Source organism: Phaethon aethereus (genome assembly GCF_964289735.1).
Source record: "Phaethon aethereus genome assembly, chromosome: 13".
NCBI classification, from domain to species: domain Eukaryota; kingdom Metazoa; phylum Chordata; class Aves; order Phaethontiformes; family Phaethontidae; genus Phaethon; species Phaethon aethereus.
This window is the reverse complement of record NC_138589.1, coordinates 6,892,143-6,916,665: the sequence shown is the minus strand read 5'-3', so window position 1 is coordinate 6,916,665 and position 24,523 is coordinate 6,892,143. Positions and strand designations below refer to the sequence as shown.

Genomic DNA, 24,523 nt, shown 5'->3' with positions numbered 1-24,523 from the left:
TTTCTATTTTTTCCACTCATGCGTTGTATTGCAGTCATGTAGTTCTGTGTACATTGAGCTGTAACTAAATTTACTTGCTCTTAGTTTTAACTTTCCCTTGAAAAATATTTTTGGACTGTTGAACACAACTTTGCATCTCAGCTGTTTAAAACTTGGTATTTAAAGTGGAAGTTCTGTAAGGAACTGTACAATTTATTTTAGCCGCTTCATTTTATACTCTGAATCAGAGCTACAGACTTGTGTGTTCATGCTGAAACCTGATAGCTGATGCAGTCATCTCTGTATAGTTCATCTAAGGCTACTGCAGGGTAGAAACAAAGTTCTCGTATTTCAGAGCCAACTTTTTATGATGGGATCTCTCTGTAGTGACAACAGTGACACAAGACAGGGGAAAGGAAGGAAGTTAGGGAAGCTTTGAAGTTAGGTAGCTTACTATGGCCTACCTCTGACATTTAAAATTTTTTTTTCCCCCCAAAGTATGTAATGTTGCAGTCGTTACTGTGTTTTGCCTGTTGCTTCCTAAAGTCCTTTGAGCATGAAAATAATCCAGGTAGTAGGTGGAGTAGAAGAACGCAATTGAACAGTCTCTGACACTTAAATGTCTGTGATGATGGTCAACTACTCTCTTGGGTGCACAAAGTTTTGTAGTTGCTGTTATGTTGTGCACTGTAATGATGGCTCGCTGCTAAGCATAATTTGTTTGGTTCCCAAGTTAATTCATACTGAGATCTGAGAGTTTATTCTGGTCTTAGTCCGATACATGTGTGCTGTTTGTTCAGCAAGTATACTTTACTTGCAGAATAATGAAATAGTTGTTAAAAAAATATAAAAATCAGTGGTTTATACATACATATATTTCTGATATATTGCCAGAACTAAACATCCTTTTTAGCAAGCTTTTCTAGGCTGTTGAAATACTAATTTCTCATTTTTCTTATTCTAAAACAAAGGGATTTGTTTTTTACAGCTGTATATTTTCTTTGGAAGGGGACAGTGGTGGTAGATAAGGTTTTAAAGGAAGGCATTGTATATAGTGATAATGAACTTTTTCATAATGGAAAACCTTTCAGTACAGTGTTCAGTGGCTTAGTAACATCTCTGCAGATGACTAGAACTTTGAAAGACTGACAATGCGCCATATAAAGTTATTATATAATCTATATGTAGCTGTTAATGTGTTTTCACACTGAATTCTTTACTACTAAACGTGAAGATTATGTAATATTGCAGCAGTGGACTTGCAGGCAGGGTAAACTTATGAAAAATAGATATGATAAATAATATTTTTAATAAAAATAAAGAAAAAAAAGAGCTTTTTTTAAGCTCTTGAATAGGCTTCTCTGTTAATATATTGTTTCCATACATAACTTACAAAAATTAAAATTAATTATTTCTAGAAATGAAGTAGGAAAGGTCATGATCCCTGTAATGTCAGAGATACTTGTTTGCAGTGTATTGGAGGTTGATTAACTTTGTGGAATGGCTTGCAAAAAGGAAAGTTAAGTAAGTGCATCAGCCTTTGAAAGCTGAGAACGTAAAAAACAAGACAGTATCTATTTTTTTTCCCAGTGTCTGGAAAAAGTAAGGGGAGGGAACTAGACAGAACTGGGATTGAACTCTATTTTAATATCTGAGTAGACTTATAAAAACTAATGGTCATTTAATCATGTTTCCTTTGGTGGGGTGGGGGGGCAGATCCTGTTGTGTTGTTCATCAGTTCCTGTATAAAACATTACTGTTTCATTCCAATACTGATACCAGACTTTTTTGTTAATCATCAACCAACATTAAAGCCCATTTATGTGTACCAAATGAAAATGAAGAAGAAAATGTTTTAACTTGAAAACAGATTGACATAAACAAACATATTTATTCCTGTTCATCTGAAATTAAATTTTTTTTCCTTATGTGTGTTTTTTACACTTCATGACACTTTTTCCATAGCCCCTTGCTTCAAGGAGCTAGAAAAGGAAAGGAAATACACAGCAATAACAAATAGAAATGGGAATGTCCGTGATCAACAATACTATGGCTGTTTCGAGGCTATGTTCACGGTCTCAGATTTTGATGAACTATTTTACTCTGTAGGAGGAGTGGGGCTGGTCACAGATTTAAATGATTTTCTGTTGTTTCACTTAATACTAGCTGTAGTTCCCCAATTTAATTTTGCCTTTTTTTTTTTTTTTTTAATTCTAGACTTTCTGCTCTGGATTTAATTCTTTGCAAAATGAATATTGCATTGTTTCACAAAGTTTGGACCCTCTAGTAGAATTTGTCAAGATTAGTGCATATAAATCAACAGCTTCTTTTTCGTGAAGACTTCTCTGCAGCTTTTAAAATTTTAATCACCATGAATTCAGGCTTATGGAGTCAAGAAAAAGCAAGTTCATCCTACTGGGAAGAGCGGATCTTTTACTTGCTTCTCCAAGAATGCAGTGTCATAGACAAGCAGACTCAAAAACTCTTGAAAGTGCCCAAAGGTAGCATTGGGCAGTTTTTTCAAGACCGTTCTTCTGTGGGACACTCCAGAAATATTCCTTGCAAAGGCAAGAAACTGCAGATTGGATTAAAGATTCTGGAACAACCTCATGCAATTCTGTTTGTGGATGAGAAGGATGTTATAGAAATAAATGAAAAACTAGCTGAGTTGCTTTTGGCCATTACTAACTGTGAGGAAAGATACAGTCTGTTTAAAAGCAAAAGCAGGTTAACAAAAGGCATCCAAATAGATATTGGCTCTCCTGTTAGAGTACAGCTGAGATCAGGAGATGATAAATTTCCTGGAGTTGTTCGCTTCAGAGGACCCTTATTGCAAGAAAGGTCCCTAACAGGGATATACTTTGGAGTAGAGTTGCTGGTAAGTTTCTTGATAAGGGGGAGCATCATCTGTATTTTATAAGATGAGCTTAAAATCTTCTATTTAAAGAGGCAGTCATCATTACTGCTAAAAATTCTGTAACCTTCAGTCTTTTCATAAGTATGGTATGTTCACAGGTATTTAATAACAATATTACATCAACCTTGTATTCTACATGTTAAGTGAAGCTTGATGAGCTGCATGGGCTGGCAAAAAGTCTAGCACATACTCTGACCTTTCCAGGCTAGAAAAAATTAATTACTTGCATCCACATTGTGGCAAATATCTGACTCTGAGATTTCTGTTGAGTGCTTTGTTTTTACCTGCATGTGTCAGGATACAATCTCTAAATGCAGGCTTGGATTTTAGGGCTGCTGGTTTTGTAGAGCCCTAAAAGTCAAATGGCAACTAGTTAAGATGGAGAATGTTGCCGTTAGTGTGCTCCTAGTGAGGTATTTCTGCAAACTTAATGTCAACCATAATCTTTCGAAGGATTAGATTCAGGTGAGTGCCACTCTTGCATTAGAAGTGTATTTTCCAAAGTCCTCTTTAAACTTTTTCTGAATTCTTTGCAATTCCCACTAAGAACCTCAGGGAGTGTCAGGCCCTAGTGCTTCTGGAGATCAGCTCTCTTTATTTGGCATCTAAGTGGAATTTTGGAATGCTTAGCATTATGTCTAGTATGAAGTAGTCTTGTGTTGGTATAGCAAAAATTTGATGATGGAAACAAGATTTGCACACAAAGAAAACATGCTTCTTTGAGTAAAAACGCACCTGCCTGCAGGTACTCACTAATCTAATGACATTTTACTGCTTATTCCCCTCAGACAGACAGTGTGTATATTTGTCACAAATTCTGGCAATAGAATTCTCCCAATGTAATGATAGGTCATCAGGCAAATTCTTACTGCAGTTTCTCCAAAACACTGGATTATGTTACTGCTTTTGTAGTAGTCTGCTTCTGCAAAAAATACACTGCCTTTTTTTTTCCTTTTCTTTTTTTTCCCCTCCTCTTCGTCCTCCTCTGACACTTAGGAAGAAGGTCGTGGTCAGGGCTTTACTGATGGACAGTACCAAGGCAAGCAGCTTTTCAGATGTGATGAGGATTGTGGGGTTTTTGTTGCTTTGGACAAACTGGAGCTGGTGGAAGATGATGACAATGAACTGGAAAGTGACTATGCAGCTCCAGTTGACGCAATGCAGGTAGAACTTCCTCCTCTGGAGATCAACTCCAGGGTTTCTCTGAAGATAGGAGAGAGTATAGAGTATGGGACAGTTATATTCTGTGATGTCTTACCAGGAAACGAAAGTTTAGGATACGTTGTTGGAGTGGACATGGTAAGAAAATAATCTGACTTTCATAACTTTTGCATGTGTGTTAGCTAGTAAATTACATGCAATATAGAAGAAGCAGCATTATCCACAAGCTACTTCAGTGGAGGCTGACCTAAAATGGGAAATAAACACTTGTGTTCCAAGATGCCCCTTGGTGGTAATTGTTTTTTGGCATCAGGTAAATGGTATCCTATTTGATGCTAAACAGTTCAGGAGAAATACTCTGGTTACTCTGAGGAGCCTCCACTGAGCTACTTGCAATGTTAGATGTTAGTCTTGAAGTAGTAGAGTTGAGTGTTTGTCTTGTGAGACTGGCTTTCTTCTGCCTTTTAAAAAAGTAGGCTGGATGCCTTTTTGTTTGTTAACTATTTTTAAAAGTGTTTTTTTTCTTGTAACTTTGGTTTGTTTGACTTTGTTCTACCTTAAAAATACTGAGTTTTAAGTATAAAAGTTGAGCTGTCAAGAAAATGTGAAGCTTGTCATTAAAAATTATTTCTAGCAACTTGAATTTTTTAAAATGAACAGCTTTCAAATTTTTGGTAGTTAGAGTGTTTCAGGTTTGTTCTTGTAGATCAGGTGCTTCCATTTTCTTGATTGCAGTAGCTGTTGCCTAACAATGCACTGGAATTGTTCTAACTTGTTTATAAATAATGGATTTCAGTAGAGGAATGCTTGTTAAAATAGGAAATATTTCTCAAAAGAACAGTTTTTAAGTTTGCGTTTGTCTTTAAAGACTGTAATGTTTGACTGTTCTAGATACAAAGTTTGTTACAAGAAAAAGTAGATGTTGTCAAACCTTTAATTTTCCTACTTTTTACGTTCCTAAAGACATATGTGTGTATTCTGTATGATGTAAATCTTGTCTTGGGATACATGTAACATGTTTTTCTATTTTTAGGATAATCCGATTGGAAACTGGGATGGAAGATATAATGGAATACAGCTGTGCAGTTTTGCAAGTGTTGAAAGTACACTTCTTTTGCATATCAATGATGTTATTCCAGGTATGCTCTGCTTGCTTAACCAGAAGGCAGACTTCGATAGCATCTCAACCTCAGCACTGCTATATGATTAGAACAATACTGAGGAATTAATACCCTAAATTCACGTGAATTGGTTTAATGTTCTGTGTTACACTTCTCTTCAGTTTCCTCCTCCTTTTGGTTACAGTCTCACTAGTAGAAAAGGTTTAATATTGAGCAAAATTCATGTCAAATTGAATAGTATTTACATTACTATCCAGCTGTATAGTATTCATGAATATGTGAGCATCTGTAGCGGGAATCTTTTTATTGAATGTTGTTCAGTTTACTCCAGGAGTTGAAACATCTTGGATCAGAAAGCTGTTTGTTCTGTGCTTGAAATGGATTGATAGTATTATTTATGCATTCTATGAGCAAATACTCGAAAATTCATAGCAAGACTCTGGAAGAATTCACTCTCTGCAGTAATTTACTGAATAGTGTTAACTTGTAACCACTGCAGTCCCCTGATTCTTTTTTTGAAGAAAGAAAAGTTTCATGTAAAATTTCTGTTTGTGTGCTATCTGAAGACAGGTACTAATGCAGTCTTGCACAGCCTGTAGTCTGGAACCGTTGCCCCCTCTCTGCAATTTGGCTAACTTTTCTTAAGTTCACCTGTAACTTTCTTATGTTCACCTCACCAACCTTGTGTTGGTTTAGTTGAGATGTATGTTTTTACACAAATTCTTCTCTGGAGGATTCATGGGGACTTCTCCATTTTTGGGAAAAGAGCATTTGTTGTAGGTGTGTTGGTAGAAAACAAAGTTTAGAATTTCATGCATCTGTTTCCCATAATGCAAGCATGCATATGCATTGAAGAATGTCAAGTCAATCTATTTGATGTGTTCAAGAAATAATGGTAGACTTCAGAATAAAGTAATTGCTGATGTGATGGAAGCAAGTCCTATATACCTAAAACGTTGGTTATGTGCCAAAGAAGGTTTTGCTCCACTTAGTTTTAAAACCTACAATGGTAGACCTTGGTTCAGTTACCTTTCAGGTTGAACTTCTTTGTGACATAGAAAAGGGAAGCTAATGTTCTCTTCATACACCATGTCTTAGAGACTGTGTCACAGGACAGGAGACCTCCCAAGCTTGCCTATACCTCAAGAGGTGGTGGTGACAAAAGCGTGTTCAATCATAGTAAGCCAAAGGCTACAGGTATGTATACAAAGTGATTTTTCTTTACCTATGTAAGATTACAAATCTCTGTTGCTTGGGAAAAAGTGTTACCTTGCATTTTCTGTCACTTCATTTATTCAGTTACGTACCTAGTTAAATTTCTGTGAAGTAGAGTAATAGTATGAATTTATTTAATCCTAATAAAGATGGTAGACAGTTTAAATTAAGACTGCTCAAAAGTACCTTCACTTTCATGACAAACAGTTTGAAGTTTAGCAAAAATTCAAGAGCGTGTTAATCAGTGGTATAGTATAACCAGTTCAGGGCTGCATTCTGTTTTTCTGAAAGTGTGATGTGTGTTTGTCCAGGGTTTGTTTGTTTGTTTTAAATTTTTAAATAAATACAGTTTGCTATTGTCTTCTTTCTGCAGGACGAGAAACTTCCAAATTTTTAGCCCAGGAGCAGATCTCAATAGTGAATATGTTAATTTTGCTGTAATTAAAAATAAAAATTTAATTTCCCAAAATATCAACTCTGTTTGATTCTGGTTTTGGCCAGCTCTGAAAATCTTCCCAGGGAAAAAATCCTGGAAGGGAAATGTTTTTTTTAAAGGCAGAAACCAAAATTCAGTGTCTTTAAAGTTCACTAGTGGCTATTGGTTGTAGAATAGTAATGACAGTATGTTCTGTAAGTTTTCATTCTACCTGGTATTGGATGCTGGCAGAGATGGTCTTCACTGAAGTAACTGTGGTCGAACGTTGGCATAAGTTACAGCTGTGTGGAACTGGATCGGTAATTCATTTGCATCCTCTGAAATTTTCTTGCTTTAAAAACAAAGAAAAAATACCTGCTGTACACTCTTGTCTCAAATGCTTTCTTATATCCCTAGTTTATAGTAATGAAAAATTAGCGCTTGAAGAGTATTTTCAGCCTTCTTTTCAGGCTGATGACTTGAAATTTCAGCTTGGAGGATTAAGTTGGTGTGGGATAAACTGCTACCTTGTTGCAAGTTTAGAACTGTGTTAGCTTTGATGGGAGAGTTTTGCTGATTTGTGGAAAGGCAGTTATGTCTTCTTCAAAGTATAGTAACATTTATGGTATGAAATAAGAGTGTGGCTAACCCTTTGTAAATAGAGATTAATCTCTTCAGTAAAACATACTGTTTTCCAGGATCTACCTCTGAACCTGGTAATAGAAACAGATCTGAAGTCTTCTATACATTAAACGGCTCATCAGTTGACTCTCAGCCTCAAACGAAAACAAAACCCCCATGGTATATTGATGAAGGTAAAGAGAGGTGATAGTCTTTCATGTAGGCATACACTTTATTTAAAAAAAACAACAAAACTAGAGTGTATTGATGTTCTTCAAATAAAACAGGTATAAGTTTAAATTAAAAACAGCTGAAATATGTTATCTTAGTGGAAGACATACTATATCATAAAAAGCATCTTGGAACCCCCATGAAAATAGATTCTGTCTTCATTGACAGACCTGTTGTTTTATCCTGCGTGTAGGAGATTACATTCTTGGCAACATATGCACAGCTCTGTGGGAATGCGTATGTCTTACAGGCAAGATAAAATCTGAGGCTTGGAAGGAAGATCGGAAGATATTCCTTGTGGCCGAGTATACAGAGTAATTGCATTTTGCCTCTCTTTTTGTAGCTAATGTTACAGATCTAAGGGAATTGTAATATTCTGCCATGCCAGCTAATCAGTCTGGAAGTAAGGGTGGGAAAAAATAATCTGACTAGGCATACATGTGTTTTTCAGTATTTTTAAAAGTTATTTCTGTAAAATCTCTCTGACTTCTTAGAAGTATGGGTGCACGGATCCAAAGGATCATTCATTATATCTTTATTTGCTTCCAGATCTTTCTTATTTATTTATTTACTGGTCAACTTTTCTAAAGTGTGGCTGGATGGCTTAGTGACTGAAGGGGTAAATACTAAACTAATAGTAATTTTAATTTACAGTGGAAACCTGTAGCAGTAGTAGCCCTTGAATTCCATGAACTGTAAAAGAAAATCAGTTAAAATTGTTCTTGGTTGCCTAAACGGATGTTGTTCCAACAGCTTGGAACTCTGTTTAAAAATGAGTTTATTATAATATTTAAAACAATCAAGGTAAATACCCTATCTAGAAGGGACTATGGAAGTAAAGGATTAAATAATTTAGAAAAAAAATTTTGGACATTTAACTTCAGTTAATAAAACAGCATGGGGAGAGGAGGTGATGAAGAAGAGGCTTTTGCTCTGTGAATACCAATTGTGTGTTAGAGACCATATAGAGAGATGAGAGAAGATACAGAACACTTGTGCTATTACATCTAGTTGTGATCTCATTTATCAAGCACTGCATTAGTCATGACTTATTTAAATCCTTTATTCTTTACAGACACTGATAGATTCCTTGTGTTAGAACCAAAGTATATTGTGATAGAGCCAGGAGAATGAACACTTTTCCATTTCCAAATTGTGTCTGCAAGCAATTACTCATCTCTGTATAAGCTGTGACCCAAACCCTTTCCTCAGTCACACTGACCGAGTTCTTCCTAGTTTTGCCCATTACAGTCATAATCCTTGGGGCCACTAGCTTGCATTCAAAGAAGAATCCCAATGTGAGGGTAAAAAAAAAGTTTTCAATCTAAGCCTTCCTGTAGTTTCTGGCTAACATCTCCTTTCTCTGGGCTGTTTCTCTTGGTTGTGGTAAAAGTGGTAGGGCTACAGCAGTGTCTCCTCAGCCAGTTCTGTCTCTCCAGTGTTGCTAAGTGACAAACATTTTCCTACATGTCCCCAGCTGTTAGTGCTTCCTATACAGGACACCCATTAAATCAGATGTGGTTGCAGATACGCTTCATTGCTTTGATAGCTAAGTCTTTCCTTTTGTAAGATAGGGAAAAAAACCCCAACATTTACTAAAGTCTTGCTTTTGATTTTGACAGTTGCTGAAGACCCTGCAAAATCACTTACTGATTCATCTCCTGGATTTGGGCATTCTTCACCACCACTGCAACCACCTTTAACAAACTCTGTGTCTACAGAAAACAGATTTCACTCCCTCCCTTTTAGCTTGACAAAAACGTCAAGTACTAATGGTACTATTGGACATAGTCCTCTCTCTCTATCCGTTCAGTCAGTCATTGGTGATGTAAATACTACGGCTAACCAGGAGAGTCCATCAACAGCAGGCCCAGCTGGGAACTCGCATGGTCTTGAAGCAGGTTCCTTGGCTGAAGTTAAAGAAAATCCTCCTTTCTATGGAGTGATCCGCTGGATTGGCCAGCCCCCTGGAGTAAATGAAGTATTAGCTGGACTGGAACTGGTAAATATAAATTGTAGTTCATATTAATATTAATTACATGTTACTAGTTTTGTTCCTGAGAGTTGGTGCCTGTATACTTTGCAAAGCAGTCAGTCTGGAGGAGTTTTCCACGCAGGTTGCCATGTGATCTCCTTACACCATAGCTAACTTCTTAGATGCACTCTGACTTTTGTGGCTGCCCTAGACCTTACTCTGTTAATAGGCTCTGAGATGTCTGTGTGCCACGACGGGTATTTGAATTTGTAGGACTGGTCACTGACTTTAAAGGAGTGCCCTTGCCTTAGATCATGGAGATTTTAATTGAAAAAATGCGACCATATTTAAAGGTTCTTTGAAATGCAGATTTACATAAAATGCCCTGGCTGTAAGGGTCTTTATTGAATATCAGTTTTTTGTTTGTTTTTTGCATACCAGCAAATAGGCAGTGTCAGAGTTATGACTGTCAAGAGTTGTAACACTGGTTTTGATAATTGATCGTAGTGATATTCTTTATTTGACAGCCATGTGCTTTATGTGTTCCTATGGGCCCTTTGTAAATTCACGGTTGCTGCAAACATGAATTGCTGTTAGTACTGACATTTACTCTGTGGCAGCTGCTGCCAAGGTTGTGATTGGCTATCAGTTAAATTAATGTGTACGCAGTTAGGGAGATGAGGTTCTTTATTTTGGGATAATGTCCAATAAAATTTCAGATAAAGCAGGGTACAATTATGTAAAACAACAAACATCTTCAGCAGAGTAGGTGAGAATGTGACTGGAATTTCAGCTGTTACAGAAAATCCTGATGCTTATGAGTTTTTTTGGGTGAAGCTCAAGCTATAGCTTGCCACAGGTGTTCTGAGACTCAGCATGCCTTGTGTTAAACTGGGATCTCGGACTTGCCTGTCATGCATTTCTGCATTAAAACCTGGCAATTGTTAGTAAGCAGACAGTATACCTTAAATCATGTTGTCAAAGATAAGTAATGATAACTTGTTATTTTTCATACCTAGTTTGTGTTGTCTTTCACACATTTTGTGGGTTCTGAAGCAGGCATTTTTCTTGTGCAGGCCACAGTCACACTGGAAGTATTCACACTACCCAATGCTTTTGAAAGGTGCCCGGTAGCGTATGTGTGCTCTTTCTAGCTACAGAAGGAATCTGGAGTGACTGGCTAGCTTAGTTAAGTTCCTAATGTTGACTAGGTTTAATTTTCACTCTCCTCTCCTGCCTCCCCCAAGCTGCTTCTGATGGAATTTTTGTTTCATTTTTGGATGGAGTGAAAGTTTAAGCAGGAAGAAAAAAACCAAAAAACCTCTTAATTTTCTCAGTAAATACAGTTAAAGAGCACCTCAGCTGAAGCTTTGTATGCTAAAATGCAGGAACATTGTATATCAAGCGTCAGAGTACCTGAAGGGTGACTTATGGGTAGATATTTTATCAAAAGTCTTACTGCAGAATTCTAGAAATAAGAAAAATAGTGAATTCTCACTTGAATTTTCAGGAAGATGAGTGCGCAGGTTGTACGGACGGAACATTTAAAGGAACTCGATATTTCACTTGTGCTCCGAAGAAAGCTCTTTTTGTTAAACTCAAAAGTTGCAGGCCGGATTCCAGGTTTGCCTCACTACAGCCTGTGTCCAACCAGATTGAACGCTGCAACTCTCTAGGTACTGAGCTTCTGCTTATTACTTATTTATCAGCTGGGAACTGACCTGGGTTTTGGTTTCATTTATTCCTGCAATATGTTCTCTGTATTGAACACTTGAAAATCTGTACAGATATTACTTAAATGAGATTAATGAATCCATCTGTACAGAACATAACACTTTTGTGGATTACTTTTTTATGCTTTAAAACAAGAAAATGTTCATATATTTAAAGAAATTTCATAAGATTAAGGGGTTATTTGTTATACTGTACATTTTTTTACTTTAGAAGTTGTAAAGCGCTCTTGCTGAAAATGCTATTTGCAACTCCAGCAATATGTGATTGCATTATCAGAAATACAGTTTTTTTCTATAATGCCAAATTAATTTTTTTTTCCTAAATACTAACACAGAAAAGCATGTATTTTTACGGTGGAAGGTAGTGGTGAAAAACTCAATTTTTTTTCTAACTTCGAATGTTTTAGATTTCTTGGGTCATGCTGTGTTGCTTGGGACAACAGCAAAGAAAAAAGTGTCTGATACTTGTAAGATAGTGTGAACAGGGCATTTATAATGAGAAGAGGATGTCATTCCTACTTGCTAAAATTTATTCAGTGCTGCAGGCGTTTTGAAGCACTCTAACATTGTCAGTGGAATGCAAGGCCTTGTTCACTCTCTGGAAGACAGTGAGTCTCAGCTATAGTAAAAAAAAATTACACTAAGGCAGCAACTTAGCTATAAAACTTTAATAGGAAAATCTCAAGTGGGATAAAATTTGAGGCTTTAAAGTGTCTTTTGAAAAAAAAAATTTCAGCCTTTGGAGGTTACTTAAGTGAAGTGGTAGAAGAAAACACTCCTCCAAAAATGGAAAAAGAAGGTTTAGAGACAATGATTGGAAAGAAGAAAGGTATCCAGGGTCATTACAACTCCTGTTACTTAGACTCCACCTTATTCTGGTAAGTTCATAATTTGAATAATGGCATCCCATGCTAGAAATGCAGAACACGTGATCTTTGTTTTAATGGCTGGCTGGCTGTATTTCTGTGCAGCTTACGAAGTCATGCACTGCAGTCTTTGACACATTACTATGCTCTCTCAAATTTGAACAAGTTCTGCAGCATTCGCTGCCTAACATGAAGTGCTAATCATGTCTGCTAATCTGTTCTAACTGTACTGGCCCTTCCGTATCTATATTCATTTTGACTTTAAATGGTTAAAGGATGAACGAATACACAGGCCGGGGGTGGAGGGAGGGAAATGTCTCGTATAACTTATTTGCAGAATCCTGCCTTGGCAACTGGCTTTGTACTCTGCTGCAGAAAGGATACTGGGTTGGAGTGGACTTCTACTATTTAGCACAGCTGTGTTGTCCTCTGTCCATAATTATCCCTTTTTGAGTTTGTTTAGTTCTTTAATTCTTCCTGTGGCTTTGCTTGGTTTGTCTTATGTTGCTTGGGCATCTGAATGGTCGGAATCTTCCAGAATGAAAATAACCTTTCTTTTCATTTTGTCTTTGTAGCCTGTTTTCTTTTAGCTCTGTTTTGGACACTGTGTTACTCAGACCTAAAGAAAAGAATGACGTAGAGTATTACAGTGAGACTCAAGAGCTGTTGCGGACAGAGATTGTGAATCCTCTGAGAATGTAAGTGAAGACATGAACTGGTCTCTGGTCTAATATAAATTTAATACTAGATCCTGCTGTGTATGCATTCCTCTTGCAAACGTGAAAAGTTTGGATCTGCTGCTGCCAGTCTGTTTTGGGTTTTTTTGGGGTTTTTTTTTGAGTATTTTTACTTGTTCATGGTAAATTTAAGCAGTGCTAACTGGAGTTCGTTATTCATTGTTTGGTGATAAAATATCTTCACTAGTCTCTATTTGGAAATGTGACCAGCATAAAGCTATTGTAAAATTTGTATAGTTATGAATACACAAGCATTGGTAAATGCAAGTTATGTTTGTTCGTGGCATTTGTATTTACAAGTTTTTAATGCTGCTGTTCTTGACAAGAAAAGTAGTTGGGTTATCTTATGTGAAGTTTAACAATTTGATGGGGCTTTAAAAGTTTCATTAACTTTTACATGTAGTCTGCAAGTGATCAAAACGCTTTTATTAAAAGAGCTTAACATGAGCTTTGTAATTTCTTAGGCACAATCAACAAAGGAAATACGGCAAAAATCTGCCTGAAAAGTTATTTGTCTTTAGCTTAATTATTTTTTTAAACATGTAAATTATACAGTTGTAGTTCTGAAAGCCTATGGGCTGTCACTGAGCAATTTATCGCAAGGTTTTACTTTTGATGTCTGGAATAAAATGATGGCTTGTGAACCCTTGTTCTTTTAAGGGGGTGTGTGGACTTTGTCCAGTGTGTTCCGGGGTTCTGTGGTGTAGGTAATAGGATACACACCAAGTAGCGGAAATCTCAAATGGCTGAGGAGACTGAAAGTCTTACTCCTCCTGCCTTTCCACCACGCCTAAAGCTTTCTCTGCACTTTCTGTAAAGTTTAGAGGAAAAGATTGAATTCTCAAAACTTCAGCTTGTAAGGTCAGCAATACAGTTCTGTATCTTTTTCTCAAATATTGAAATTTTTTTTTTATTAACAACTCCCACAGTGCTGCTATTATGTGACATTCTGAAAATGATGTATTAAGCGGCGCAAATTAGAGTGAAAACAAATCAAAGGTAATTGACTGACAAACCAGAAAACAGTTACCCTGGTAAGTTAGTCTTTAAAAAGAGCTCTTAAAGGTTATGCAAGAACATTGAGCACTGCACTAAATTTGTACTGCATTTAAAAAAATGGAAGTTGGATTGAATATGAGGAGTCAATACATAGTTTTGAAGAAATACTGTACACTGTTAAAGAAGGGTCTGAAAGCCTGTATTTCAGCACTTGAGAGTTTTGGGTGTTTTTCTGCTTCTCTACCTTGATCACAAACTAGCTAATAGTTTATTAAACTCATTTATCTTAGATACGGATATGTCTGTGCTACAAAAATAATGAAACTGAGGAAAATACTTGAAAAAGTTGAGGCTGCATCAGGATTCACTTCAGAGGAAAAAGGTAACTGGGGAGGTTTTTACTTCCTTTGAGATTCGTAAGAATCATCATATGAAACACCATGCTATCCAGAACAAAATACACAGATATTTTTTTGTAGCAGTAATATGTCTGCCAGAGATTTGAGTCACCGTTGGGTGGTAAAAGGGTCTCTTCCGCTTCCTTGGGTCTGTAAGGAAGCCTGCTGTAAGTGTCTTTCACCTGGATTTCTTTTCTTGGCCTTCCCGTGTCCATGTAACCTTCTAGCAGTTAGGGGAGATCTAAGACTCTTCCTCAGCAGACTGATAAGGCTGGGGTCTTTGTTCTCTGTCAAAATGTCACTCTGGTCCCTGAGGAACAATCTTTCCACTACAACATTTCATTGGCACAATGGTTATGTAGTATTTTAATTAAAAAAGATCTGTATAAAATCAATTCCCAACCTCTTGATCTTCTGCTGCATATGATGATTAATTAGCATTGTATTATGTAGCTGTTTCATTTTTCTTTGGGAGAACACTACTTTCTTTGTAAATGCGAAGTGCTGAAACCCAATATTTAATGCAGTTAGTGGGAGGAAGAGAAATATACCAGAAAACTCTCTGTGTTGGGGGAGAATAGACCTCTGGGAAGCTAGTGTGGGCTGCGTTCTGGGTTAGAGAACTCTGTCTCTAGTTTAGATGAACTTTGTACTATTGTGTGGTTTTTATGTAAGTGTTACTGTCACTGCTTGCCGCTTCTCAGCAGTTTCACTGTTTTCTTTCGAAAGCTTTTATTTCTCCTGAGAAAGTTGTGTGGTGCCAAATGATTCCTCTGAAATACAGAGCATCTTTTTTGATCTTTACGGGAAAGCTGTGTTACTCTGAGCCTGTATCTTTTATTACGGCCATTTGACACTAAAAGAGTAAATAGAGGTTTGTGTCATGAAAATGATCGTAGTTTGTCATAATCTTATTGTGTTAATAAAGCTACAAAAATGAACCGTTACTTTTTTCCTATTAAAATTTTGACAATTTTAATTTAAAATCAGTCTTGAATAATGTATCTGCTTTTGCATACTAACAAGACTTTTTTTTTTCCCTCCCCCCCTCCCAGATCCAGAAGAATTTTTGAATATTTTATTTCACCATATTCTAAGAGTTGAGCCATTGCTGAAAATAAGGTGAATGTTTTTACTTTGTTGAACTTACGTATTTGCAGAGGCTGATGAGGAGAGAGTACCTGCTGCCTTTCAAATTGAGGTAGCTCCTAGAGCACTTTTGACTTGTGATTCACATTTCTAATAAGATTCAATATAATAAAGTTATACGGACACATTTGACACTATTTCCTACCTTTTTAGGTAGGTGGGTTTTGCCCCATCTCTTGTTGCAAAAGCTTGCGAATATAGTTCTATGAGAACTGGACAAAGATTCCCTGTCCCAGTGCTGTCTACTCGAGAGCCTTATTGTCTCAGAACTTACTTAAATTGGTAGCTTAATCCTTTGTCTCTCTCCCTATCCATATAAAACTCTGTAGTGGTTTTGTGGTTCTTGTTTTTGAGGGGGGCGGTTACAGTGTGCGTTTGGTGGGTAGGTGTCTTTTTTTTTTGTATTTTGGGGTTTTTTTGTGAGGATGAAGAAGTTTATCCAGGCCACTTACTACAGCGAGCATTGGCAGTTAAGGTAGGCTACTACCCTTCTTCATGTTTGCGTAGGTGTGGAAGGCTTCCTAACAATTAGAGTGGCACAGCCCCTAAATCGGGATTATCCTTTTGGAAAGTTCTCTGTTAACTATATAGCAACTCTAGAGCAACAGTAGCCATCTGTGTGAGACTTCTACTGTAGGAAGCAGTGTAAATATCTCCCTGATTAAAAGGAAATATTTTATTAAACCCAGTCTTTTTTAACTCCTTATTGGGAATATCATACTGAAGAGAATTACTGTTGTTCCTTTTGATGTTTTATTACTGAAACTCTCACTTGTCTTTCCAGTGAAAGCTGCTTTAGTGTGTTGGAGTTTTTGATGCATATGCTTAGGAAGTATTTCTCAGTTCAGTAATGCATAGTTATATGTTTTTAAAACATACTCTGAAACTTATACTGCTTTTGTTTCTTAAATGAGTTTTTCTAAACTAAACAGAAATCAGCCCACACTTTTAGATGATAGGCAGTCAACTATTAGGGATTTTGTTGTTGGCTTTTTTTTTTTCCCCCCTAAAGCACGATACATTTCAATGTAGAGAGGCTGTCATATAGACTATTTTCTGGTGGGTGTTTTTTTCCTAGTAAAATACAGTCATTGTTGCAGTAGGGCTTCAGAATCTGTTTTTTTTAAATCTGTTTTTAGATCAGCAGGTCAGAAAGTACAAGACTGTTACTTCTATCAAATTTTTATGGACAAAAATGAGAAAGTTGGAGTCCCAACAATTCAGCAGTTACTAGAATGGTCATTCATCAACAGCAACTTGAAGTTTGCAGAGGTTGGTGACAGCTGTTGCTTTTTTAGAAGTGATGATACCTAGATACTTGCCCATTCAGCAATGGGACAAAAGTAGAATTTGGCGCAAAACCAAAATGCGGACATGTTGGAAATGGGGGTACTAGGTCCGTGGTACAGGTTGCCTACATTTACAAAAATATTTTAAGGTTGACTTAATGGTACGCGTCCTTTGGCTGAACAGACCAAAGTAATTTAGGTAAAGAATTACTAGAAGAAAACTACTTAGTTACTGCCAGGAAGTTGTCTTAAGGACTAATATTTTGAGATACATTTGTTTGTAAAAAGCTTTACAAAGGGAAGACTTTCCCGCCCCGTCCTCCCCCCCCCGCCATGATAGGGGAGCATAGTCCAGTATATTTAATATCATACTTGAGCACGACTGGGACTTAATGACATTTGACAATGATTTAGATGCCACTTTCCTGGTTTTTTAGCTGTAGTTTCTCTCGGACTGAGTTTTGGTTTACTTACCGTCGTCTTAATTTTGAAGTCAATGGACTGCAAGTTTAAATAACATGAATATGTTTATAGCGTTAGAAGTATGTCTCTGAAATGAGATAATTGTCTATCTGAAGCTCATTACATTATGTTCTGGCATTTTACCTAGGCACCCTCTTGCCTGATTATCCAGATGCCTCGGTTTGGAAAAGACTTCAAAATGTTCAACAAAATTTTTCCATCCTTGGAATTAAATATAACAGACTTACTTGAAGATAGTAAGTATACAACATTGCGTTGTGTAATAAGAGAGTTGTTGAGAGTGACTAAAGTGCAAGTAAGTACTCCTGGTAGTTGTGTTTATTTTTCTTTTTGTTTTTATTAAATATCTAACAAGGTTGTGTAAGATGCTCGGGCTGAGGGGAAAGGAAAGTTTACTGGCTAGAATGCTGGGGTTTTTTCTCATGTCAAAAGCTATAATTCAGAAGAATGTATAGAATACAACTTGGTTGACTATGTTTATTTAATTCTTGAGTATCTGTACACCTAAACTTAGTATTTCAAGACAGTGTTGTTAAAATTGAGTTACTAGTAGCAAAACAATTCATTAATATGGCAGGTAGGAAATCTTAAAAGCTAAGTGTAGCACCGAGGTTGGTTAACAGGTATTTACAGTGTTGACTATGTGTCATTAGTCTTCATCACTTTGTGCTGCTTGTTTCTAAGTTTTTTTTGTCATTAGTTTATCAAACTAGAAGAAGAGAACCTGAGATTAGTATATAAACCTGCAGCATGTAGTGATGGTTCATTTTTCAAGTATAAATCTTACCACTTTTTTGTGACCTAAATTTCTGACATTTGTCATCCACTGTCATCCAATGAATTTTTCATTGCATTACCTAAGAAAAGACACCTGCTTATAAATTTGAGATAAGAATTAATAAAACTGCTAAAATTTATTAGAATGCTAATCTCTGAAACTGTCATGGCCTTTTCTTTCACTGTCATGGCCATCACCTTATGCTTTTTTTTCCTTTTTTTTCTTCCTGGTGTTAGGCATAGTGGCTAAGCTAGCTGTACCAATATGATAAGAAAAAACTAATGCCATTTAAAAGCCTGTTTTTACTTGTTCATGCGGTTCATAAAACTTAATTTTTATGATCTTCTGTTTTGCAACTTATCGCTGTAAACCTTTTTCTCTTATTCCACATTACATCAAAGGAAAGCAGTTAAATACAGTGGTACGTTTCTGCTTTGATTAGAAATCTGGTTTTAGCTTTTTTTAATGAAGTGGTTTTCTCCATTTAAAGTAGTAATCTCCCTCCTTTCCTTACCCCTCATCTTAAAAAAACAACCAACCAACCAACCAAACAAACCAAAAGAAAAAGCCTCTCCAAATTGCAGACTAATATCATCTTTAAAAATGCAGCTCCCAGGCAGTGCCGTATATGTGGAGGGCTTGCTATGTATGAGTGCAGAGAATGTTATGAAGATACTGATATTTCTGCTGGGAAAATCAAGCAGTTCTGCAAAACATGCAATACACAAGTAAGTTGTTGTTTTTGTTATTCTGTGTGGGTTTAATCCAAATGGTACACCCTGTAAAAAGTGTTGCGAGACTTTCTCACCAGCGCTAGTTTAACTGCGCCCACCAAGGAAAGTGTAGCCTTTGGTGACAAATCAGGAACTCCACCTGACTCTGCAATGTTCTCATCAACAGTTTCTTCATCAACACATGGCAACTGCCAAATCCAGGACTGAATGCAGGGGAGAAGTAGTAATTGTAGGCAGACCGGAATCTGTTTCCTGTCGCCTGCTTTAAATCCTAGTTTTACATACATGCTGCCTTGTTTGAATTGATAAACTCATGAGATAGAACCATTTAATGTTGATAGCTGTTTGGTAACTTGCATGAAGCTGTCATAGTCACAGCTTGTTTTCAAGTCTGAGCACAGTAGAAAATAGTTGTGTTAAATGTCACCTCCCTTCTTAACCTTAGATTTGAATTTTCTGGGCAATATTGACCTACACTGGTGGGGAAAAATAGAAGAAATGTTAAGTCTGCTACTGTTACTGCAGTTCCTTCTCTAATGCCATTAATCTTCAGTTCGGCAATAATGTTTTTCTTGGCTTTGTCTGCCACTGAAACAAATAGTTCTATGGGGTGTTTTTTCTCTTCTGAAATATCACTTCAATTGTAGGTTCATCTTCATCCCAAGAGACAGAGTCATAAATTCAATCCATTGTCACTACCTAAAGATCTGCCAGACTGGGATTGGCGACACGGCTGCATCCCGTACCAGAAGATGGAGTTGTTTGCTGTTCTTTGCATAGAAACAAGCCACTATGTAGCTTTTGTTAAGTACGGGAGGGACGACTCCGCCTGGCTTTTCTTTGACAGCATGGCAGATCGGGATGGTAGATCTTTTATCTATTCTTACTAATTTTCTCTTAATTTTTTTTACATGTATTACTATTTTAAATTTCAGTGCCTATTTCTTAACGGTTAGGGGATATTAATACCGTTTAACTTGAAGTACTTGATGCTGGGACACTAATCTTGACCCAGCCTTACCTCGGTGCATTGATTTCATAGTAGCCACTGATTTGCATAATCTGAATTTCATCTAGATTGGATGCCTTAGTAAGTAGATGGTACAGAAGTAACTGCAGAAGTTTTCTAGCGGGAGTCCATATACATTTATGTTTTGCAAGTTTCTTTGCAAGTTTGACAGGGAGGATTCATTTTAAATCATCAACTGCAGGAATGTGTTCTTTCAGTCTGTATTTAAGTGGATATACACAATTATCAGATAGTATGCAAATATTTTTTTGCTTTTGCTTAAATGACTTGGTGTAGGTGTCTTGAGAATGAAAGAAATAGTCACACATTACAACATCTATGCTGTTCCTTTGAATCTCTTTAGAGTTATCAGTGGAAAACCGTTACCATGGAATAATATAAATGTCAGTAAAACAAGCGTTCTCTTAGATACTGCTGTATTAAATAGCGTTTAAATAAGGACTCTGTAATACATTCTGGTGCCTGAGAAAAACAGTAAGAGACACAAGTGTCAGACTCATAGTAACAGCTCTTTCTTTGCATGAAGAATTCTTGAACCCCCTCTGTTACAGTGTGATTTGGGGGGGCAGGGGGAGAAGAATCTTGCCTCCTGTTGGAAATGAAACTGCTACAGGATTGAAGTCTGTCTCTTAGTAACAACTAGAGGGCAATTGAGCTTTGTTTTAAAGTGCTCGAAATGTGTATGACTGAAGTCTGTAAAGAACCCCTTTATTTCAGGAATGTAGGTCACAATGAGGGTGCTGAAACCCTGGCACAGGTTGCCCGGAGAAGTGGTAGATGCCCCATCCCTGCAAACATTCCAGGTCAGGTTGGACGGGGCTCTGAGCGACCTGATCTAGTCGAAGGTGACCCTGCTCATTGCAGGGGGGTTGGACTAGGTGACCTTTAAAAGGTCCCTTCCAACCGAAACTATTCTATGATTCAATGATCACGAGATACTCGCTGGATGTATCTTCTGCTGATCTTAGGGGTTTTGTATCACAAATACTTTTCTTCAGCTGGTGCAGTAAGCTAAAAATGTCTGCTGGGGAGCAGTGTCATGGATGTCCATACTTGTGGTGTTTGAATTTGCTCATTTTTACATGGAGAATGGCCAGGAGCAAACTCTGCCTTAGTCTTGCAAGTCAGGTACAGACACTTACGGTTTAGGAATTCACCAGCTGTTACCAGCTGTCATGTTATTAACAAATTCAGTAGCATTTGAAGTGGAGGTTGTATTCAGGTCACTCTCACAGTGTCGTATAGAATCTTTAGTGTTAACGAAACCCCAGAGTTCTCAATTCCGGTGGGGTTTTTGTGTGGTGTTTGTGTGGGTGAGTATTTGTTAGTAACACTACAAGCTATTCTGATAGCAACTGTGATTTTTTTTTTTTTTTTTTTTTTTTTTTCCAACAATACACTCTTCCTGTAAGTTTACCCTGCAGTAGTCCAGAATGGCATATTTAGGGTTTTTTTTTTTTTTAGAAGGCATTTTCAAGAACTGGTCATGCTGTCATAATTAAAGTACATTATAAAGAGTAAATATATGTAGATGCTATCCTAATCTCTTTCTCTTTCTTTCCTTATGGTTAAAAGGAGGTCAGAATGGCTTTAACATTCCACAAGTTACCCCATGTCCAGAAGTTGGTGAATACCTGAAGATGTCTCTAGAAGAATTACACTCACTGGATTCCAGAAAAATTCAAGGTTGTGCACGGAGACTACTTTGTGATGCTTACATGTGCATGTATCAAAGTCCAACGATGAGTTTATACAAATGAACAACATCCTCTGGAGAACTGAAGAAACAGTACAGAGCTATCTACTGTTGCATTTGCTGCATTTTCTGGTTAGTTTTAATGCAACCGTTGCTGGCAATGGATGCGATGACAAAGAAGAAGTTGACTCTCGGAGCAAAAGGATTACTGTTCCAAAAACTACATGTGGAGTTCTGTAACTGAAGTATTTAAGCATTTTGCACTCTGGGAAGTGTGCTTGTGTGTGTTTTGTTTTATAAACAAAGTGAAGTTACTAAAACTTAAAGCTTTAAGTGCATTGATTATACAGAAGCTTTTTTGAAATGTTCACGGTGGAATTGTATCAGGAGAAACCTCTTTAGTCCATTCAGTCTATAAAGACACACAGTATTCTTGCTCAGTGCATTTCTGTGGACCAAGGATGATGATGCTTTCATGTTTCTCTGCCCTCCACACCCACCGCTTCTCCCCACCCTTGGTCTTTTTAGCACCATAGATACTCTCTCTTGAAGAGAGAGTAACTTCGGTTTCAGCAAGAAAAATTTTAGACTGTTCATTGCATATTAATTCTGTTCTGTTATTTCTCTGCTACATTCTTTTCAGTTCACACATTTGCATCTTCAAAAGTTAATGTTCATTTAAAGATCTGAATTCCTACCTTGTGAAAATCAAGCACACAGATTTGCTATCTGTTGTTAACTTGTGATTTTTGGAGAGGGAAAAAGAGGAGGAGAAGAGGGTATTAAGGGGAAGTGTAATTGCTGAAATATAAAATTAGCAATGAAAGTTAACAGATGTCTTTAAGTGTCTATTTTTAAGAAACAAAGCAGTCTGGAACAGAACAGCAGCTATACGCAAATGATTCGAGGACAAAACAATAAAATAGCGGATTGCCTCAGGGAATGTTACTGAAGTGGATTCTAGTCCTTGGTAAAACAAAACTGACTTTTCTACAGTACATGAAGCTACTGCCTTGGGAATGTGTTATACATCTGACTGACTCTTCATTTCAGGATTACTAATGAATATTAAAAATCTCTGCCTGGAAAGATGAAACTAAGTAAAAGTAGATTAGAGTTTTACTCTATACCAAGTACCTAATGAAAACTAACTTGAAAAGCTGCAGAACCTGTGTTGATGTAAAATATTATCCTTTGAAGTCTGTTGTTTAGTTGCTTTTTAGCTACTTCTGTCTACACTGACTAGCAAACATGCAACTATATATACAGTAAAATCTGGTTGTACAAACTGCATATATATCTGAGCTGTACATTTTCAGCTCTAAGATGTTTTATATGGAAAACTTCATTTTTGGATCAAGTCTGTAGAAGGAGAGGTCACAAAATACAACAGAGGAAAAGCCACTTTGATAAAGCCACTGTTTTAAAGACAATGTAGAAAATATGGTTACTTTTGTTCTTCTTAGAAAGCCTCAATTCTTTCTTTGGACAGTACAGAACAGTGCTAGAGAGATTTTAAAATTATGCTTGAAGGACTAATCTAAAGCAAGGGATTCCAAGAGTGTTGATCTGTTCCATTAGCCGCTGCATGAAGCGTGTGCTAATTTTTCACTCTGAAGAGCAAGAAAGTGATTAGAAATGTCACTGTTGCTTTTGCCTCTAATAGTCTCCTGGCTTCCATGTTCCCTTGCCTTATTTTTCTAGTCTGTGCTCCTTGGCAAAACTCTGTTTCTTTAGTTTCAGTACTACTAGGAGCTCTTGAACTCTTTGTCTCCTAAGGAGTTTCAGTGAAGCCTTAGGTGATGGATTCTATAACCATCTGTCAATGGAGGGGTTATTGGCCATTTGCTCTTGCCTGGCTGCATACCATCCTGTTCTGGGATAGCAGTTGCAGATGCTCAGATGTGTCAGTGAAGGTGCCATAGGCATGATGCTCATAGGCAGTATAAGGTAAAAACACTAGTTATAGGTTGTATTTATTAAAATGGGTTTGGGAACACTTACATTGTCTGAGCAGAAGGTATGCTAACCCACCCTTGGTTGCGTGTTGAAGAGGAAGTCAGGCCACGGCCTCCAGGTAGCTTGGGTGATGTTTTTAAAAAGAGCTGTTTGCAAAGCAAAGGCAAGAAGGGGCTTGCAAAAAAAAAAAAAAAAAAAAAAAAAGGCAATAATAATACAACAAACAGACTCTTACCTTGCTCTCTGCAAAGTTTGATACCTTGTTTGATACCTGCACTCCCCTTGCCCCAGGTGACTTGCCCTGAAAGTAGGTGCAAGTGGTGCACCCTTCTGACAAGGAGTGAACATAAGCAAAGTGAACAAGTGCAGAGCTATGTATCAGTGAGACCGCTCTGAATGTCCAGATTCTTTCTCTTTGCTAACCCTAGATTCATTTTCTGGTTTTCCCAATGCACTAACTTTCATGCGTTTTCCACTCGTGTCATCCTTCTCCCTCTCACCCCCAACCCTTCACATACATTACATACTACCTAAACTTACAGTTGCCTTACCTCTTCCTGCCTGAGCTGGGAGAACAGCCATGGAACTGCTGTGGCCAGAGGGGGCACTTTGGCTTGGCAACCAGTATTCATTTCTAGATGAATAATCTTGTAGCAGAATACCCGGTCTTTTTCACCACTGCAAATATCCAAGAATCCAATTTTTTCACGATGCATATTTTCTTAGCAGAAGTTAATAGAAGTAGATGGGTGTAAATGAACTGCTTGGCTTCTTGCCTCCAATCTTCTGGCCTTTGACTGGAAATGGAAGTGTGAACTCTTACTGTGGTACATGCAGAGGACATACAGAAAAAAACTGAGGGAGTTTAAATGCATTATTGTGCACGCTATTTGGTGACAAATACTGTGTTTCAAAATGCACATATTTATAAAATTGCAAAACAGTAAACAGTTTTGCAAACTGTGTGTGATTACATGGTTAGTTTATTGCCTATCAGTTAAGAGGGCAGACATGTCTTCTGTAGCATAAAAAAAAAA

The 24,523-nt window shown here is 37.2% G+C and overlaps 1 protein-coding gene across 1 annotated transcript; it reads left to right on the top strand.

The window, feature by feature from the left end:
- The first annotated feature begins 1,687 nt into the window (after positions 1 to 1,687).
- On the top strand, positions 1,688 to 21,683 carry CYLD (CYLD lysine 63 deubiquitinase). Its single transcript, XM_082005754.1, has 16 exons — positions 1,688 to 2,857; positions 3,893 to 4,195; positions 5,091 to 5,196; positions 6,277 to 6,375; positions 7,507 to 7,623; positions 9,283 to 9,662; positions 11,146 to 11,311; positions 12,105 to 12,246; positions 12,810 to 12,932; positions 14,261 to 14,352; positions 15,424 to 15,490; positions 16,657 to 16,789; positions 17,417 to 17,525; positions 18,677 to 18,795; positions 19,449 to 19,665; positions 21,407 to 21,683. The coding sequence occupies exons 1-16, from the start codon at positions 2,351 to 2,353 to the stop codon at positions 21,589 to 21,591; spliced, it is 2,865 nt and encodes a 954-aa protein (XP_081861880.1). The 5' UTR covers positions 1,688 to 2,350; the 3' UTR covers positions 21,592 to 21,683.
- The last annotated feature ends 2,840 nt before the right edge of the window (positions 21,684 to 24,523 follow it).